Here is a 21,016-nt window from a genome sequence, read left to right on the forward strand (position 1 = left end):
GTGCTGATAACCCCGCGACGTTTATTTCCAGTCCCTTTGCCGGCTATGGACCGTATCAGTTTGTACACAGTTGTGATAACCATTCGGAGGGAGCGGAGAAGGGGTGTGTATGTGGGGGTGGCTGGGAAGCGATGTGTCGCGCTGGGTGCAGAGAAGGTGACCCCCCCTCTTTCCAACGACGTACCTGAAACTTACCTGAAGTTCTCCAAGAAAATATCAGAGCAAACGGGACACCCAAACTCGGAAAGCATTTGCGTGCGCTACTGGCGCTACTGGCGTGGAAGCCTTTTCCCACCCTGTGCACCTCACTTACTAACGTGAGTACACCACGACCCCGAATTAAAAGTCCCAAGGGCTAGCTGAGGAGTGCCGACGTGAAAGTCCCGAAACTTCCTAAGAATTTAATATATTTCTAACAACCAGAGCACAGATGGGGAGCTGGGCACTCGTGTTCCTTCTTTCCCACATCAAGGAAGCCTCAACACTGAGGGCCACCGCGACCCTGTGAACTACAGGGTCTAGAGAAGAGGTCGGTCGGGGAAAGTTTAAGGTCGATCACACGCCAATGTAGAGCAAGAAGCTCATTTGACATGGAGGGAGGATCGGGGAAGGCCAGCGGAGCAAAACCTTCCCCTCCCCCACCCCTCATTCTGGGGGCGCGTTGACCCGGGAGCTGGCGCCTCCCTCCCACAGCGGTGGCAGCGTGGAGCTGTGCACAGCCAGTTCCTCCCGTGCCAATACCCCCCTACCCCGTGAGTGCGCGCGTAACTAGGGGCGGGGAAAAGTGCTCCGCCTAAGGTTGGATGTGGGTCGCCTGCCAGGTCTGGAGTTCGGCCACGTCCACCCCTCCCCCGGCGTCCCTAGGCTCGGCGCCCCCTGGATGCACTCGCCCTCACTCCCAAGACTGTGCTGGTTGCTGAGCTCACACCCGCAGGCTGCGTAGCACTCATTGTCTGCCGGGGCGGCGCGCTCCCCTCCCCCTGCCAGCCCCTGTCCTCTCCCCACCCTCTTTTTTCTCCTCCCCTCGCTCCCTCCCTCCTCCTCCTCCTCTTCACCTCCAGCGCCCAGCTGCTCGCAGAGCGCAGTTCCGACCCACAGCCTGGCACCCTTCGGCGTGCGCTGTTTGTTTAGGGCTCGGTGAGTCCAATCAGGAGCGCAGGCTGCAGTTTTCCGGCAGAGCAGTAAGAGGCGCCTCCTCTCTCCTTTTTATTCACCAGCAGCGCCGCACAGACCCCGGACTCGCGCTCGCCTGTCGGCGCCCTCGGCCTCTCTCCACGCTCGGGAGCACCCTCCGCCGCGGCCGTTCTCCATGCTCAGCTCCCACCCAAGGTTCGGCTACTTTTTTTCTGCTCGTGTTCTGCTCTTTCCTTCCCTCTACTCCCTACCCGTCGTGGGCCCCCGCTTCGACTCTCCTGGCCGCGGCTTTGCGGCCCGCGGTCGGTTCCGAGGGTGTCTCCCTCCTCCACTCCCGGCTGTAGCGGCTCCCAGGTTCCCCGGACACCGCGTACCAACTTCTGAGGTCTTTTCCTCTCTCCGAAGCGCTTATCTGCGCGCAGCCTTATCTCCGAGTTATCTTGGCGCGAAGGGGCGGGAGCCCCAGTCAGGCGGGCAAAGAGACTTCTTTCTTGCTATCTAGCCCGGGTCTGTGTGTGAGCATTCACTTTAATATGGCTATTTCCGATGAGCCCAAGCGCTTTGGAAAGGCGGCCCGGAGGAGGCCTGCCAGGGCTGCATTAGTCCTCCTCCACCACCCCCTCCTTGTCTCCCTGTCATTCTTCCTGCTCTCTCCTTTGGGGTGGCTTCGTCTCCGGGGCGGTCTCACGTCCCCCTCCTCTTCTCTGAACTCCGATCCACCCCGTACGTCCGATTCCGGAACGGTCTCGCCTTTTCACGGCTGGGGAGGACCTCGGGATGGGAGGGTGGCCCGGCGGGCGAGAGCGCACGCGCTGGTGGTTGGAACGCGAGCCGCGTGTAAGGTGTGCGGAGCAGCCGCGGGCACGCGGGTTGGGCGTGAGACTCAGCCCCTCGGGCGTCCCGCACTGCCTGTGCCCGGAAGGTCCAAGACTGCCGTCCCCGCCCCAGGCCCCACCTTCTCAGGGCTGAGTTGCATTTTTCTCTGGGGCTTGCGTTCCGTCTAGTCAGCGCAGTCCAGGGAGCTCTGGGAAAGCCACTGTGAGAGAACGCGGCAGTTTCGTTTTCGGAACAGGTTGCCATCCTGGCGCTAATGATTTTCAAGCGGGCAATCTTCATATTGAGGCATTCTGGGCGAAGGGCACCCGCAGGGAGGCGGGATAAGGCCACCCCTTAAAAGTGCCTTTGTGGGTGAACGGCCAGGAGGGAGTCACTTTGGGGAGAGGTAAATCTTGGCCAGTCTCGCAGTCACCCTTGCGATCGAACGCGCGCGCGCGCGGATGAAGGATGCTGCGGAGAGGGTGAGCGGGGAGGGTGAGGGGACCTGAGAGGGGAGGGTGAGGGGACCTGAGAGGGGAGGGTGAGGGGACCTGAGAGGTGCGGGTGAGGGAGGGCGGTTGATACCGGTCTTGGAAGGATTGGTGGCGGCTGCTCAGGCCACAGTCCCCTCTCATTTACCAACTCTCACGCCCAGGGCAGAAAAGGGATCTTTGGAGAATCTTACTAGTTAGGAAAGGGAGTGGAAGTGAGATGTCGTACAGCCTGCGCTTTTGGTAACCTTTTTTTATTCCCCCCCTGTCCCTGTCCGCCTCAGGAGCTAGAAGTCAGCGTGCAGCGGCGCAGGACCTTGGATGGCCTTGACTGACAGCAGCTGGTGCCTGTCGAAGCGCTTGGGGGCCGCGGCTGCGGACGCTTGCGACTCCGGAGCCTTTCCCGCGCGGGAGCCCTCCACGCCGCCTTCCCCTATCTCCTCCACTTCTTCCTCCTGCTGTTCCCGGGGTGGGGAGCGCGGCCCCAGCGGCGTCAGCAACTGCAGGACGCCACAGCTCGACACGGAGGCGGCGGCAGGACCCCCGGCCCGGTCGCTACTGCTCAGCCCCTACGCCTCGCATCCCTTCGGGACTCCCCACGGACCTTCGGCGCCCGGGGTCCCTGGCCCAGGGAGCGCCCTGTCGAACTGGGAGGACCTACTGCTCTTCGCTGACCTCGACCAGGCCGCGACCGCCAGTAAGCTGCTGTGGTCCAGCCGCGGCGCCAAGCTGAGTCCCTTCGCACCCGAGCAGCCCGAGGAGATGTACCAGACCCTCGCCGCCCTCTCCAGCCAGGGGCCAGCCGCTTACGACGGCGCGCCCGGCGGCTTCGTGCATTCGGCAGCCGCCGCAGCAGCGGCGGCGGCGGCCAGCTCCCCAGTCTACGTGCCCACCACGCGCGTGGGTTCCATGCTGCCCGGCCTGCCGTACCTGCAGGGGGCGGGCAGCGGGCCCGCCAATCACCCGGGCGGCGCGGGTGCACACCCCGGGTGGCCGCAGGCCTCGGCCGACAGCCCCCCTTACGGCAGTGGAGGCGGCGCCGCGGGCGGCGGGGCCGCAGGGCCCGGCAGCGCCGGCTCAGCCGCAGCACACGTCTCGGCGCGCTTCCCCTACTCGGCTAGCCCGCCCATGGCCAACGGCGCGGCGCGGGACCCTGGGGGCTACGCGGCGGCCGGCGGCGGGGGCGCTGGCGGCGTTGGCGGCGGCGGCAGCCTGGCGGCCATGGGCGGCCGGGAGCACCAGTACAGCTCGCTGTCGGCCGCGCGGTCGCTGAACGGGACGTACCACCATCATCACCACCACCACCCGAGTCCCTACTCGCCCTACGTGGGTGCGCCGCTGACACCCGCCTGGACCGCCGGACACTTCGAGACGCCGGTGCTGCACAGCCTGCAGAGCCGCGCCGGAGGCCCGCTCCCCGTGCCGCGGGGCCCCAGCGCAGGTAAGGGTCGCGCCTCAGCGTGGGGGTTGGGGACCCAGGGCACTGGGTCGAAAGTGGGGGTGTAGAGCTACTTCACTGGGGCGCTGTTTTCAGGGTTTTCCCTTGTGTGTGTGTGAGGGGGGGGGCAAAAGTCAGCCTGTAGCTGGGCGACCCAGAGTCTGGCAGCGTTGATGTGGTGCTTCTATTTTGCGGATTGTCTCGGTTCCTTTCCACGAAAGAGACTGAATGAGCATGTACAGTATATATACCTCAGCGCCTGGAGAAGCTCCAAGAACTTGATGAGTAGTGAATGGGATGGGTACTAGGAAGGAATCAGCCAAGGAGGGAACTGGCAGGGCCCGAGCCCCTTGGAAGACTCTAGTTTTGTGTGAGTGGAAGAATGAGACTCCCTTTGGGGGTAAATTTAGGAGAATGCTGCACACTAGAGTCATCCTGGCCTCAAATACGCACACAGGCCCACTCAATTCACCTCTCCAAAGGTGAGGAGTTGTGTTTTCCCCAAGGGGAGTATTTAAAAGGGCTCCAGGTGGAGCAGGACCTAAGGACACCCACACTTCCACCTCAGTGAGAAGGAAAGCAGACAGGACACATGGACTGGTCAGCCTTGCGACTATCCCAAGGAAAAGCTGGTGGGGGACCCTTTGGCTTGGCATCCTTGGGCGGGTGTCTGGGGCTCCCACATTTGTTTTTCCTCTAGAGTTCAGCCCACCAATTTTTCAGTTTCCAATCCCACTCATACTATCATGGCAGTGACGGGGGCAATTTTTGGGTGGACTGGGAAAAAAACAAGTGCCAGAATACCTGGAAAGAGCCCATTTTGAAGTGTTGTTCCCTGAAGCAGGGGAGGGTGTGAACTGTGTCTGGCCTGCTTAGGTTAGCTTCAGCATTCTGGTGCTTTCACAGGTCCCTCTCACTTTATATCTAACTCGTTTGATAGCCTGACAGACTCCTAACACAAGACTTCCTTGGTGGGGGGGGGGGTCGGGTAACGCTGTTTGTTTGAAGGGATCTGTGGGAGTCACAGAGGAGGTGGGTGAGCTTAAATCATTTTACCTGGTGCTTTCACACCCCAGGTCTGAGCCCCTCAGCCTTCTATTTAGGGACAGGAAGTTTTCTAGGGGTCCTGTTAGGGTCATGTGAGACATTGCGAACCTCGTGTTCAAAAGACATGCTGGAAACTCTAGTGGCCTGAAAGCGAAGGTTCTCTTCTTCTCTCCCTCCAGCCGCTCTAAGACTTTGGTCTCAAAATTCCCTCTTCTTCCCCTGCGAAGCGGGCTCTGGAGACCATCTCACTGGGGGGTTGGGGGGTGTGAGGGGCCCTGCAGGTTTGCTCCTTTGAGTAGAGACTTCAGAGCACAGCACTGCCACCCTTCCTGCTGCATAGGGACCCACGCCTGGCTCTCCAGAGGAGAGAGAGGGGAGATGAGGGTTCTTCAAAGGATGGGAAGGGGATGGCTGTTAGGGTGAGGGTTTTGTCAGTCAGAAGTCTAGCAGGGAATCTGAAAGGATGTGGGAGTTGGGTGGGTGGGGGGTGCAGCTGCAGTTGGAGCAAGGTCCTGTGGCTCTGCCTGTCCCATGACACATCTTAGTGTGATCTCCATGTTCCTTTCCCCTCGTCTTCCAGCATTTCACAGGACCGAGAAAGAGGAGTAGTCCAAAAGACAGAACTGGAGTGTTAAAGTAACTGGTTCTGTGTGGAAAATCCTTTTAGAGGCAATAAGGTATGATTGCAGGAAAGCTAGTTTTTTTGGTGTGTTTTTTTTTTTTTTCATTTTAAACTTAGCCTATCCTGCTTTGGCTGGGTAGTTGATTAGAGCGTTGTCCCTTTATGCCAAATTTTTGGGTTCGACCTCTGGTCCGGTCAAGGCACATACAAGAAAGCAACCAGTGAATGCATCAATAAGTGGAACAACAAATCGATGTTTCTCTCTCTCTCTTAAAAAAAAATTCAGTAAACTTAGCCTATCCTTTCACTAATATTTTTACTTTCTGGAAAGGACACTGCAAAATTAGAAAGTTTTTCTGTAGGCCCAGAATATATTTAAAAAAAACCCAACAACTAAAAATGGGAACACCCAGGCTTTTGCATTCCGTCTGTTAAGAAGGTGGGGAATTACTGAGCGAGAATAAGTCAGTCTGGAAGTGGTGGAGGCGAATAACCCCAACCTTGCTTGTCCTCACAGGTGTTTTCTTGCTAGAGAGACCTCGACCCCCCAGCCCCTCTCCTCCCAGCTTCCTAGCTAAATTTCCCACTTTGATTTACCTAAAAAACCAAACCATTTCTGGAGGCACTCTTTAATTGATTGGGGCAAACAGGAGGGATAAAACCTGAGTGCTGAGCTTTCTCAACCTGCCAGGGGAGGTTTCTGAGAACCTGCTCCATACATCTCTCCCTGGTTCTGGTAATGAACCACTAGAGTTTCCAGCATGTCTTTTGAACACGAGGTTCGCTTCAGTCCCCAAGCCCAGCCCTCTCTTAAGCTCCAGATAACTGTGTTCCATTCTTTGGGTTCTGGGACTGCACTTGCTGGCTGAACCCTTCTCCCCTGTGTCTGCATTCCCCAGGGACACTCAAGGCAGCCATGTTAGGAGAGAGATGATGATGTGTAGGCGGAAATTGATGAAGGGGCTACCAGAGCCATCAGATTTTATAATTCTTATTTAAAAACATTTTTCTTACTTTAATCAGTTACAGGATTGTAGCTGCTGGGTGAGGAGTGAGGAGAGGTAAGGATAAATGGGATCTAGAGATTTTACTTACCTAAAAGTAAGCAAACTTGCTAATATTTGTTTAAATCCACTGTGATCTTCGAGTTTTGTCTTTGGGTTTTCAGATGACTAAAAAGATTTACCTGGAGAGTTCACACTGTCTTCTCCTTATTGTTCCCATCTTGGGGAAGGCGGCCAGGCACAGGGCTGGGTTCTCCAGGGAATGCCCCATTCCTCTATTGAGAGAGGCTCTGATAGGTAACATTTTAAAGTCAACAACAAAGACAAATACCTTGTTTAACTTCAGTGTCCTTGAAGTCCTGAGCATTTTACTGATTGCCCTAGTCAATAGTGGCTTTTAGGGCGGAGAAGAATAAATCTTTGTGATGTGTTGTAAGTTGCAGTATCCCATGACAACTTTGAACTCAAGTTATGTAGGATGCTAGTTTCTTTTAAACTTGTTTCTTGAGGAAGGAGACTTACTTGTTTTGTGGGGTAAATAGTATTAGTGGAATTAAAGAGTATTTTATGCCAAAGACATATATAAATATCTTTACAACAAACTGTTAATGGTAGAAACGAATGGTACATTGCACAGGAATGGGGAGGAATAGAAAGGCTCAGTAGCTCACATAATCTTCAAGTAAAACTCTAAAGTGTAATGTTTATTTACCTTAAAAATTGGTTCAGAAATGATCCTTAAAGAAAGCCAAATTGGAACATTTAAACCCTCTAGAATATTAATAACACTAAACAGGGGATACTTATGGTTTTAAAAAGTCTATTTTAATAAAAAGTACTTATTTAGTTAATAAGTACTTATCTCATTTTAGATAATATTTCTTCATTCATATTTAACCAGTTTAGGGTAAGTAATAAATGTTACAACCATTTATTCTTAAGATTGTTTTAGATAGCAAATTTAAGTTAGTTACTCTGAAAACTAACCAAGTAGAAATGACATAAACACAATTTAGAAAGATTGCATAAGATGAAATTTCAGTGTAGGAAAAGAGGAAACAGTTTTATTTAGCACTGGGATGGTCTTCGTGATTTTTCTGAATCAATAAAATAGCAACCGTTTGTAGAAATTTTGCAGGTAGAAAAAGTTAGACCCACTTTAAAATCAGAATATTTTACTATTTGGTCCTTGTGGCATGAAAACAAAATTTAACATTTATCTCTGCTTATTAATGCTAGTGTATTTTCCCCCTGGGGAGATGGGAATCATTTTCTAATTAATTGGTATTATAAGTGCTCGAGAATAGTATTTCTAATTTCACTAGTCTATTTTTTTTATTGGGGAAAAGGAAGGGTAGCAGATACAGGAAATACTTTTTAAAAGAAAAAAGGAAGATGAAAGAAGTAAGGCAGCCTCCCTGTGTCCCAGGGAACCTGTCGGCTTGAGCAGGGGTCAGTGATCCGTGTCCAGGTCCCATGCTTTGCTCGGGTTTGGCAGGTGGCATACTGTAATTATGATGGATTTCAGTTTTGAAAAGCTTGTGAACAGCCGGAAAGAAGGGGTCAGGGGACCCAAATCGATCTCCCCACAGCTCATCTCCACCCTGAGGTCCTTGGTGGTAGATGGCAAATGACTCGGGCTGGGCTTCCTGCACTGTCTCCTACTTTGCTAGGGTTTTACTGACCGCGCCCAGGGGTGCAGAGAATGGTAAGCAGGTCGATAGGACATCACCAGCCGCCGGGGCTTTTGGCTATTGAGCAGAAAGGTCCGTGGAGGAGGGCGTGGGCAGGGAAGCAGGCTGGGTGTCGTCAGCACCAGCACCGTGGGGTCGGGGCGGGGAGGGTCTTCGGGGAGCCTCGGTTGGGGCGGGTGCGGCGCGGTCTCACCCGCCTTTCGTCCCCGCTCTCACCGCAGACCTGCTGGAGGACCTGCCCGAGAGTCGCGAGTGCGTGAACTGCGGTTCCATCCAGACGCCGCTGTGGCGGCGGGACGGCACCGGCCACTACTTGTGCAACGCCTGCGGCCTCTACAGCAAGATGAACGGCCTCAGCCGGCCCCTCATCAAGCCGCAGAAGCGCGTGGTGAGTGCGAGCGCCGCCCTCCTCCGCCGGCGGCCTGGGACAGGTGCCCGGAGGCCCGCAGTCCCCGGTCTGATCCCAGCGCAGGGGTCGAACTTGTACCCTGCATTCTCCCCCGCCCCCGCCCCCCCCACCCCCCCATTTGCTAGCGCTGGGCTGGACTGGAGGTAATCCCGAAATCAAGGTCTGGGGAATGCAAACAGCCTTCCCCCCATGTTTAACACAGGGAATGACACCTTACGTGAAAGAGAAAAAAAGAAAGTAGGGTACTATCACTTTTTAAAGTACAAACATGTATATTTACACATCTCTTCATGTATTTGTAAATGCACCGAAATGATTCTGGGAGGAAACAAGAAATTTGTAATGGTAGTAACCCAGGGAGAACGGCTGAGGATACCGACCAGGGCAGGTGAAGGAAGGAGATTTTTTTCTCTATGCGTTCTCTGACCTGGTTTGGATTTTATTCTTGAAAAACCACGCTCCTTTACAGTATCTCTCACTCCCCACCCTTCATGCCCTACCCCCACCAGAACATGACAACAATCTCACTCCCCTTCTCCCTACGGCCTCATTCGCGGTGTCTTTGATTTTGTCCCTTCTACCTCAGGGTCCCTTCTAGCTCTCCTAGTGAGACAGGGTTTAGCCACAAATTCCACTCATCTTTTGGATTGCCCTTGAGTCTGGTGAAAATTTACTTACCCTAACCTTTGTTATTTTGAAATCTGGCTGTTCAGATAACTACACAGAACTTGAGAAATAAATATGCAGTCTGTGTGTTCTTCTCAAATTGAGCATTTTCACCAATATGAACATGTTTTACTGTGTTTTAATATATGGGAATTGTGATTTTCTTCAGGGATCAATCTCTTGTCATATTTTGTGTGTGTGTGTGTGTGTGTGTGTGTGTGTGTGTGTGTGTGTTTTAGGAGAAGGTATTTACCATTGCAGTGATTAGAAAAAATAAAGCTTTCACAAGCCCCACTGTAAGGCTAACATTTGTGTAGCCAAGCACCCATACTCTAATACCTTTTGAAGTAAAATACTTTACAGTTAGATGCCAGACATCTTAAGTATCCAAGTAATTTATTTAATTGTTATACTCTAATTAGCAGGGACAAATGCAACACATGTTGTTTGTGTTAAACAGATTAGAGTGAAATTGCATCACAATGTAAGTCTGACACCTTAAGGAGAAGCAATTAGTTTTATGGTTGTTTTGTTTTTAATGCGTTTAAAATAAAGTGGCCAAGGTTAATTTAATGAGTGTATGCGCCTTAAACTTGTTACAAACTCCCACAGCTTAAGTTCTTCAAAGGCCATCCGTAACTTCAGTGTCTGACTCCCTGTGGTTTTCATTTTTCCTACATGCATGATATTAAGAAAAGAAAAAGTAATGGCTGGAAAATATTCCAAGGAAGTTCTTTGTTTTCATGTGTTAGCCTATATATTAACTATGAGACTGATTATTATTTATTTTTTATTTTTTTGGAAAGGAGCATTGAGCTGAGAAATAGCTGAGCTCAAAAGTAACTTTTTTACAAGATGGAGCAAAAAAAAAATAGTATAATAGCCGTTTTGGTTCTAGTTGCCTTATAAATTTAATCTAGTATCATTCATATTTAGATTGTGTCATTTGTTTTGTGCTTTTACAAGTAAAAATAACCAGAAAAACAATTTTTTAACATCTCTGAACCAATTAGTTTCCCTTCTATGTGGCAACTGTGTTGGCAGTAACCAAGGTCAGCCAATATGCTTTATAAATGGGTTATAAATGACACTGGGTTGAAGGGTGTGTCTATCAATTAGTTCTCCTTGTGGGATTCTTATTTATGGTTTTGATGGGCCTACCTTAGTTATCAGAGGTAGAATGTTGAACCTAAGTTTGTTTAGCCAGCAGTTACAGAACCAATCACTGAATTTGAACTTGTATTACATTGCAAAAGAAGAGATTTATGGTTAACTTGAATTCCTTCTCAATGATGAACATAACCGAGAGATCACTTGTTACAAGGAACTTTTATAACCCACTCACCTTCATTTCACATGTTTATGAGGACTGGCTTCTCTCATGATCTGCAGTTGACAGTCATAAAGTTCTTTGTTATAATGGCAAATTCTGATAACAAGTTTGCTTCACATTGGCTCAAATTCCACTGGAAACTGTCATAAATGACCTGTTTATAAAAGGGACCTTCCTGTCCCTAGTTTTCTGATCGCGCATTTAAGAAATTATTATCTTTTGAACTGAAAGAAAGAAACCCTGATGCCTAAGGTTTTATATGTTTTCATCATTTTAGCAAAGCAATTTCTCAAATAGTTCTGTCAGCCAAGCCAAGCATATTGATTACAACCAAAAGTCAAATTGATTTTTTTTCCTAGCACTGACTTCTTAAAATGTTGTAGTGCTAAGAGGCTTACCAGTGTCTCTTTGTTTTTATAACTTGTCTGTAAAGAGTAATGCTTAAAGTAATACAACAGGATGTGAATTGTAAATGAGAAGTTCAATTGTGTCTTTTAAATTTGCCACCAAAGGATTTGGAAATCTCTATCCTTTTTAATCTGTGAGTTTTCAATACATACTCAATTTTTCCTTTTTTTGTTGTGCATTTTCCTTTATAACTTCTTTTTTTTTAATTAATTAGTGTAGCTCACTTACCAAAAACAGTGACCTTCAATTTGCTTTGTTTCCTGTGTTTTCCCTATAGCTTTTTTTTTCAGAAGTCATGTGACAATTAATTGCCCTATCTAGGTTATTTAAAAACAAATTTAGATTTTTTGCCATTCTAAGGAGGAACTTATACTAGGTTAAATTCTCATTCTTTATATTCCACACCTAATTTAGGGGAAATAAATTCTCTTTAAAGATGTTATGGGCATGAAGGGAACGTGGAAATCAGAATGTCAGTAACCGAGGGTTGACTTCTGATAATAACATTTAACCCTTTGTGTGAACAAAAGTTCATTATTATACTTGCAGGGTAAATAATATATATTAGTATCATTGTATTTAAGACAATGACGGCATTAAAACAATGCCATAAAATTTGCTTATCCTTTGCAAAAATGAAAAATTCAAGCAGCATTTGATCATGATAATTATGGAATCTATTAAAAATATACTTCTTTACAAACATTTTATACATTTTCCAAAATCCATTTCTATTAATAGGTAGGTTCTTCCAAAGTTTCTGATTTGTTCCTCTGCACAAATCTTGGAAATATGAGCTGATTACCTTCAGTTTTCATGTGAAGTGGAGACTGCTCAAAGCCACTTAACATATTGGCAGGCAGTTATGATTGCATTTCAGTAGGTGCAGTTATTGGCCAACATTATGACTGTGTTTTGGTTATTCTGTAATCTACACTAATATTCTGGAACAAATCAAATGTATGTGTGGGATCGAGCCCACTGTAAAACTTGTTTCTTGGTCCAGGAAGGTCAGTCTAATTACACTTAAATTTTTTTTTCTCAAGGGACCTCTTATTTCTAATAACCAGCCTCGTGCTTGTTGATGACAGGGACATGATACACTGACGTATGTAACATATACATAAAAATCACTTATAACTGTACACTTATTTTCTTGTGCTTTCTAGCCTTCCTCCCGGCGGCTTGGCTTGTCCTGTGCCAACTGTCACACCACAACCACCACTTTGTGGCGTAGAAATGCCGAGGGCGAACCTGTGTGCAATGCTTGTGGACTCTACATGAAACTCCATGGGGTGCGCCACGTATTCTGCTCATATGTATATGTGTTTAGTATGGTTTGTACGTGTTTTCTGTTAAGAAAAAAGTCAGCAAAGGAGAAGGGGATGAAAGTGAAAATTTGATTGTCTGCATGTTATTGATGACATGTTAAACTATTATCTTAAATAGCAGTAAGTAACAAAAAATGCTGTCAATTAAACTGCCACACATATTTGTTGTAAGACATTGCAATATTAGAAATATTAAAATGTGAAAAATGTATATTTTAGAATTGATAAAATGATAGTAACCCTTTAAAAAAAACTGCAAAAGAGAAAAACATGGAACTAACTAGAAATGCATAATAACTAGTTTACATTAACTTAATTCTTGAGTGCAATCAAATATTTATATAAAGGAGTAATCTACCCATTTGAAAGTTATAGTTAGAAAGATTCTATACTTCATTTTAAGGACAGCACAAAATATTATAAATATATCTCTTAAAAAGGAAAATAACCTTCTATATGTAGGAGGAAGAGAATACATGAATTCTATGAAATGAAAATCTTCAGTGGTTTTACTCTGAAATTGAAGTTGTTTAAAACAATAAACATTAATTGAAGGAATAATATCTCCTTGGCAAATCACCTCATTTTCCCTGCAGGAATCTGCATTTGCTGGGGTCTTTGTGCAGTTGGAATCTATTGGGGAAAAAAATATAAATGGTATTGAAATTTATGCCAAGCTCTTTTAAATGAGGGCCTTCAGGGCTGACGTTGGTTCTTTGGCTGAAGTTTGGGTTTTCTTCAATATACTATTAACTGTATGGCCTATGTGAAATTGCTTTTGCTTACCATATCAACTCTTGCTTTTAGGTGCCCCGACCGCTTGCTATGAAAAAAGAGGGAATTCAAACCAGGAAACGAAAACCCAAGAACATAAATAAGTCAAAGGCTTGCTCTGGTAAATATAATAAAGTGCTATTCGATTGTTAAGTATTTGCTAACCTTAACAGTAAAGTATGCGTGTATTTATGAGGTTAATTTTGACTGTTGCAGGCAATAGTAATAATTCCGTTCCTATGACTCCATCTTCCACCTCTTCTAACTCAGATGATTGCAGCAAAAATACTTCCCCTACAACACAACCAACAGCCTCAGGGGTAAGTGTTAAAATAGTATAGACTCTTCTAAACTAGTGTGTAGCTCTCCAGTTTACTATCTCAAATTTTATCTGATAGTACAATAGTCTAAACCAACAGTTCAGTTTAGTTAGCTGATACCTAAGAATAGTTTATAGAGGAAATTACATTTAAATGTCAACAAAATGACAAACATAAGTACTTTGCAAACCTCTTAATTAAGATCCATATCATATTTTTATGGTTAAATTAAACCAAGTAAAAGCTAGAAGTTTTGGTTTGAAGTGCTTTAAGTTGTGTCATTTCCAGGTTTTTATCTGAGTTTATATGTATTTCTAATGTAGATAAAAAAAATCTATCAGCTCAGTGGTTTCTTATACCCCAGAGCCTATGGCATTTAAATTGCTTTTGCTTATCATATCAACTCTTGCTTTCAATTTTCTTTTCTCAAACCCTTCCCTTTGCTTTCCTCCCTCCCTCCCTCCTTTCATTTTCTCCTTTCTTCCTATCTACCCAAAACATAGCTCATCATAATGTGTCAGATGCTGCTGTAGTCACTGATCTTTCTGCACCCTATTGTCCTCTTGCTGGGAGGCCTGCCTTCTTTCAATGCACCTTAATCATACCCAGGCTTCTTTCATTCAACCTTGCTATAAACCTGTGAGCAATTTGGTTTGTGAGTGAGGGTCTTTGTCAAGATCACACAGTTTGTTGCTGTAAAGCTGTGATTGAAACTCAGTTTTTCTCAAGTAAAGAGCATTTTCCCATCTTGGTATTTCCCAAATTTATCTGGAATGTTATTTATTTATTTATTTATTTATTTATTTATTTATTTATTTATTTATAGAATGCTCTTTAAAAACGTTTTTCTACAATTAATCTTGCCCTTTTAGGGGTACGTTGAAATACTACAGATTCCTGGGCCCCACCCCCAAATTTTCTGAGTCAGAGTCTCTGGGGTGGGGCTTGGAAATGCTTGTTTTTGAACAAGCGCCCCAAGTGAAATTGAAGCCCTCGAGGTGTCTTCCAGTCAGGGTTTGGGAACCACAGAGCTGGTTTGTTTCATGGTATGTTTACAGGCTTAAAACAAATGAAAATTAAACATTAAAAACAATTTTAAACTGTGCCTAAAATTATATTTATTTCTCTTTGTCCTCTGACCCAACTTCATTTGGGCTTTTTCTTTAATGAAACAAGAAATTCAATCTGAGATTCACAAGGGGAAAAGCCTTTCATTCCTTTTTGTCTGTTGCGGCAGGGGTCCTCAAACTTTTTAAACAGGGGGCCAGTTCACTGTCCCTCAGACCGTTGGAGGGCCGGACTATAGTTTTAAAAAACAACTATGAACAAATTCCTATGCGCACTGCGGGCCCGGGATGAGTCGGCTGCTAAGCAGGACAGGCAGTGGCACCCGGCGGGCCGGATAAATGTCCTCGGCGGGCCGCATGTGGCCCACGGGCCGTAGTTTGAGGACCCCTGGTTAAAGGATGTTTCTAGCCTTTATCAAAGTGGACTCTAGCGTGTCATGCTTTTACAGAAGGGTTACATGTAGTAATTTTAAAGATCTAATGTAGTAAGTAGAACAGTTCCTTGTAGGGAAATGAAAATGTCGAAATTATTTAAAAATATTTTCTATTATGCCTTAAGTCCTCAAAAGCAATTATGTGGCTAAATGAGGCAAAACAACGTTCTGGTTTTCCAAAGTGTTTAGGGAGCAGCCAGGTTTTTGGCCGCAGGCTTTTTAGCAGAAAGGAGGATTGCTGCCAGCTCCATGTCAGTTGGTGATACAGTCCAGCTTAAACTTGGCAAAGGCCAGATTTGAATGAAAAATGGCAAAGAAATAGGTATTTGCCAACAATGAGCTTTGGGGACTTGGAACCCTAGTGGGTGGAATCCATATTTTGCTCTTGTGGTTTTGTGATGTGAAATTTCAAAATTGGCTATGTGCAAGTCCAATCATTTGTCCTCCCAGGGGAGAAAAGGCAGTGACAGGCTCTGGCTCTGGCGTGTCTGCAAGAGGAACCTTGGGAGTTCTGCTTTGGTGTCCCAGCATCTGTCACCTGGGACCCAGCACCCAGAGGTGGCTTGCCAGCCAGTGCCCTTTGGAGGAACACACAGTTCCCTCCTAGAGGCCAGGAGGCAAAGCAACAGGATTTTAGAGACAGGGATTTGAGAGCTGTGTCATCCATCCTGTAGTGTGATCAGCCTTAGAGACCCGCTGTACAGTATGATCTGCAGTTGGCCTCAGAAATGCTTTGGGACAGCTTTCCTGGCGGGGGGGGGGGGGGGGGACGGGGTGTGGGGTGTGGGGTGTGGGGTGGATTGCCCGCCATTCTCCCTTCACCCCAGGGACCCACTCCTGGCCTGGCTCCACAGGCACTCAACTGTCACCTGGGTTGTGGGTTTTTTCTGTGGACGGTGAGTCCATCATGAATGTCTCCATCCGCTCCTACCTGCCATCCCTATTGTAGGGAACTAGGCCTGCTTGGCAGAAGCCAATTTGCTCGCTGCCTTTGGAAACTGTGCCCCTCTATGAATATTTGTAGACTCCAGTGGTCTCCCCAGGTTACCACCAAGGAGTGCCATGTGTGCCCATTGGTCCCTTAGCACCTTTCAGAGCCTTCTCTGGGTGTGCTTGGCCAGTGTGGCAGCAGGGGAGCTGTAAAGAGCATGCTAGAGGAGTTAAATCTGTGAGCGGCTGGCAGAAGCATTTGTGAAAGGGGGTTGTACTGACAAAGATGTATTTCCCCCCATTTTGATCATGGTTAATGATGTTGGAGGGCAGTCGGTGTTGGTACTGACCACTTACAGGATTTTGTGAAGGACTGTATGTAAGGAAAATGTTATATTCACATAGCAAGGTCGGATCTGGTGCGTAGTACATGCCATCTTCATTGGCTCAGTGTTTAAACTTCCTATGACGATGGATACATCCCATTGATCTCCAGGAGCCCCTTTGGCGGAAATTAGGGTTATCCTACCTTAATAGGGACAACGGAGCTACAAAACAAAGGACCTCAGGCACACTCCCAGTGGAACTCAGGAACTGGGGTCACCTGTTCTTCCACTGAGATGTCAACGGCAGCATAACTGCTCCACCTTTCCTTAATGATGGGGAGTTACAGCATAGATGTCATGTCGCTGCAGCGGTCTTAATCAAAGCTGCTGGTTATTTTCATTCCCCCTGAGAAATCAGCTCTAGATCATCAGTAGGCATTCCCAGCAGGCTTCTGTTCAGTCCTGATGCCCCTGCCCTGCATGTGGGCATGTGGGCAGGTGGGGGCACCAGGTCACGAGCGGGGCCTGGTTCTTGAACTAACCTGGCAGGGGCTGAGGATTCTGGAGGAGGCACTTCTAGTTGTCTGCTGCGAGGAGGCTCCAGGGCTCCCTCCCCAGCAGGGCGAAGGTGTGGGCAGGGCTCCGCGCACAGCACTCGGCATTCTTCCAGGACAAGTGCCAGGAAAATAATTTTTGTGCTGCTCTGAAGCCTCATTTCTTTGACTTATTTGCATGTCTTAGCTTAAGTGCTTGTTGCTACTTTGTGTTTTAACTAGACCCCTGCCTGGGGAAAATGGAGACATTCCTTCTGATGACCTTCAGGTCAATGAATGACCTGGCTACCTTATGACTCAGTTTCTCTTTGTTGTAGGCTGTGGGTGCAGTGGTAAGTGTGTGTGTGTGTGTGCATGTGGTGGAGGTAGAGAGAGAGTAGTTTGTTCTGTGTGAGATTGGGAAGAACTGCTTCCATGCAGCCCAGGATTAAAATTGCCTCTGTCTTGTTGCTTTGGAATCTTTGTTTGTTAATAATATATTACACTTAATTTTTGAGACAGTTGATTAAATTTTGTGACTTTTGAACTTAAAGATAAATGTCCCCTGAATACTCTTTCGTTATATCTAAAATAGTCTTAATACATGTAGTTTTACTGAAAAATGTGTGTTCAGTTGGCATTAATATTCTGGATTATAAGAATATTTAAATCTTGCATTGATTTCAATTTATTGACTGAGTTATGTTTTATAGGTTTTTTTATTCTGGTTATTTAGAAGGGAGATATAGTAACATGTTCTATTTCAGCAATTCTCAAAAAAGATCTAACAGTTTATGAATATTACTATCCTTCCTATGACTTGTAACTAAAAATCTGTAAAATTACAAGATACTTTATATATACAGGGGTGGGCAAATGTAAGTTTATAGTTGTGAGTATGTGAAACATAGTTTATTTTTGTATTATTTATTATTGTATTATTTATTTGTATTATGTAAACCTACTTTTGCTCACTCCAGTATAGTTCATCTCCATGTATTTCGACATTATATGTTTAATGATGACTTCAATACTATATCTGCAGTTTTAATACAAACTTATGTAGGCTTTAATTTTTAATAATTCTTTATAGAACTACTTTTAGGCAGGCAAAATATGTATGTGTATATAATATATAAACTTAATAATATATGTTAATCCCCAAGTTTTAGTAGGTAAAAGGTATTTCTTAAATTTTCTTTGGGATGGAAAAGATTAATTTGGGAATGAAATAAGTGGTAAGACTTCATGTCTGAGAATAGGAAACCACTGAACATACGGATGTGGCAAAAGTAGGTTTCCAGTTGTGAGGAAGCGAAACATTTTGTTCTTGTATTTTTAATTATTGTATTAGTTTCCTTATGAACAGCTGTGGTCCTTTTGCCCCACCCTTTATACAAGTCCTTGCTTTACAGTTCCATTTACAAAGCATTGTGCTATGGGAGGCCCTGTTTATAATGGAGTAAAACTAGGTCCCTGATCTTAAACTGTTCATAAGGTGGTGGTAGTGGTGGGGGCAGGTATAGACAGATCTTACTGCTGGTTAGATTTGGAAGTATGTTGAGTGAGCGACCAAGTAAGGTAGATAAAAGGAGCGAGTGGTGAATTCTGACTGCAGAGTTGGAGATGGCTCCACAGAGTAGAGGAAATTCAAATTAGTTGGGTACGATTTTTGTGGGGGAAACAATGGGATAAGAGTCTCCAGGAAGAAGAGGAGCATGGGTATCTGTGGTACTTCAGGGGTAGTTTTACGAGTTCAGTGTGGCTGGAGTACAGGGTGTAAGAAGCCAAAGGTAGGAGATGAGACTGGTAATATAGGTGGAAGGTGGATCTTTGAAAGGATTTCAAATTACTATCAAGTCAGCCTGAAGAAGATCCCAAACCACATTCATTTCTAAATGATGGACTTTCTCTTAAGCCCCACTGCAGTCACAAATGTATTTCTGTCTGTGTTGGAGCCCAACAATTAAAACATTCTTAGCTGGGAGTATTTTGATAATTGATGTAAACAAATGCTGGCATGCTCCTACTTGTACATTTTACAAGCAGGGTTTCCCCTCACAAACAGTAAGAAAAAAACCTTTCCTTGGAGCTGGTGACATGCCCTGACCTCACAGCCTATAATGTTTAGTTTCTTGGTCCCCAGGGCTCCTCAGGGCAAGATGGGTTAGGGTGGCTGCCGCGTGGCTCTTCTGAATGGAAATGCATCTGGCATGGTGTGTTAGTGACAGGAAAAAGTTTCTTCACTTTGCGGTTCATCGTTGGCGATAAACTTCCACAGAGAGGCAGATGTCTTTAGACTGAGGCAAGGAGCTCATCTCCTGTTCTCACTGGCTGGTTCTGTGCCTTTGGGTGGACTTATTCTTCTGGGATACTATGTTCCTAGCTAGACCTGCTTTCTTACTGCAGTCACCCCTTGCTAATGACATTATTCAATGACCTTGTCAGGCAGTGTACTTCTGAGCTGTGTGGTGCTAAGACTTGTGCTAGAAGTGGTTTGAAAGAGTTAATGCATACCCACAAGTGCTTGTAGCCGACAGGCGGTGATTTAAGGACCGACACTGTTAGGGTATCTGGATGTTTTTATACCTTCGAAAGGAAGGTGAGATATTTTGCAGGTTAATATTTTAAAAATCTTTATGTAGATTTTATTTCATGTATTGCAGGTTGCATCCTATGGTAAAAATTGGAAAGCACCCCTTTTGTTAAGTAGCTTCTTTATTGGCAAATTTACGCTCTACTTTTTCTCCAAGTAATTGAATTTACCGTGACATTATGGACGGCCACAAAATAATAGTTCTTACTGTTATTAACTAGTCCTATAATAATTAAATAGCTGAAAGGTCATTCGTACAGTGTGAGTTGCTTTCACTTAGAGGAACTTGGCTCTGAAGAGAGGATCTGATTCAAGAGGCTGCTAACACGGGACAAAAATGACTGCTGAGCCCATAACTGGATGATTCCACAAGGGCCTTTAGAGTGCTTGAAAGCCAGACATTAGTGGACTAACCTTGTATTTTATCAGTCGGACTCTTGCTTTTGAGAAGTTTTCTCCCTCTCCCATATTTTCTCATTTCTAAGGTAATGGACATAGGCAGGCAGGAAACTAGCTTGTATCAATAGCTTTTATTCCTAATTATTGCTAATAGTTATCACTCTACTAAGGTGGTGCTTTTATTACCACTTTCTGTTTGCAGGAGTGAGACTCAGAAGGTAAGTAACAGGCCCAAGGTTATGTATTAAGGGCTTGGACTTGGATCCAGGTTGTCATCACTATGGCATACTGGCTTAATATATGACAGAGTATGTGATATTGGAATTTTTAAAGAGAAGGAATAATATTTTCTTAGTGAAATATGACCAATTTTGATTAGTAATTTTCAGCATTAAATATGGTCCTACTGACACAGGTGGGAAAAGAGCGCCAGAGAAGTGACTTGCTCATGAGGACATTGTAGAAGCTTTCTTGTTAATATTATACTTATTAATAAAATGTATTATACTAAGACTATGTGAGTTGGGCAATAGACAAATATTTAGTAAAATTTACTATTGTTAATGTGCCTACTGTGACTGGAAAAAGATTCTCTTAAAAATATTAAGTATAACATTGCAGTGCTAAAATTCTCCTAATGGTGTGATTTAAATTCATACACAGTGAATGCTAAGTTAATTGGAACTTTTCAGAATGTTCAAATTGTCCTCCAGTTAATTTTTACAAAATCATCGAAAAGGCATTTTTTAAAAATAGGCAAGTGTTCATTTTTTCCCTCCCAGAGTTTGTAGCCCAACAGACTCTTTCTAAATGAATAAAAAAAGAGTTACAAAGTCATTAATCTCGTAAAAGGGCCTGAGAGAGAGTTGCAGTTAGACCTTATTATTGCCTCATTTATAAACCAGGGCCCAGAGTGACTCCATAAGGTCACAAAACAAGCCGTGTTGAAGCCGGGACTGGAACCGACGTCTCCTGCCTCCCAGGCCAGGCTGTTACCACTCCCAGGAGTTGACCAATCATCATAGTTATTAATATCCCACTTGCCACTTGCTACAAGCCATGAGCATAAATATTTTGCTGGCATTTTATCTTCACGCTCCCTGTGTGCCAGGCTCCCTTTCTTTCTTCTCCCACAGCCCCTTCTAATAACTCACGTTCCTGTCTGACCACACTGGCCTTCACTGTGCAAGTCACACGTCACCCTGGCCAGGAACCTTGAAGCATGTGGAGTTTGCATACTTTCT

At 45.7% G+C, this 21,016-nt stretch overlaps 1 protein-coding gene across 1 annotated transcript in view; it reads left to right on the forward strand.

The window, feature by feature from the left end:
* Positions 1-1,255: 1,255 nt before the first annotated feature.
* Positions 1,256-21,016, forward strand: part of GATA6 (GATA binding protein 6) — a gene marked incomplete at its 3' end in the record, with an annotated part of 29,743 nt that continues 9,982 nt past the window's right edge. Inside the window, exons 1-6 of the mRNA XM_080684194.1 lie at positions 1,256-1,329; positions 2,726-3,882; positions 8,468-8,634; positions 12,232-12,357; positions 13,201-13,288; positions 13,384-13,487. Coding sequence (XP_080540320.1) covers positions 2,763-3,882; positions 8,468-8,634; positions 12,232-12,357; positions 13,201-13,288; positions 13,384-13,487 — 1,605 coding nt within the window. The 5' untranslated portion in view covers positions 1,256-1,329; positions 2,726-2,762. The remainder of the gene's footprint in view (positions 1,330-2,725; positions 3,883-8,467; positions 8,635-12,231; positions 12,358-13,200; positions 13,289-13,383; positions 13,488-21,016) is intronic.

The sequence above is a fragment of the Plecotus auritus genome (genome assembly GCF_963455305.1).
Source record: "Plecotus auritus genome assembly, chromosome: 8".
NCBI lineage: Eukaryota > Metazoa > Chordata > Mammalia > Chiroptera > Vespertilionidae > Plecotus > Plecotus auritus.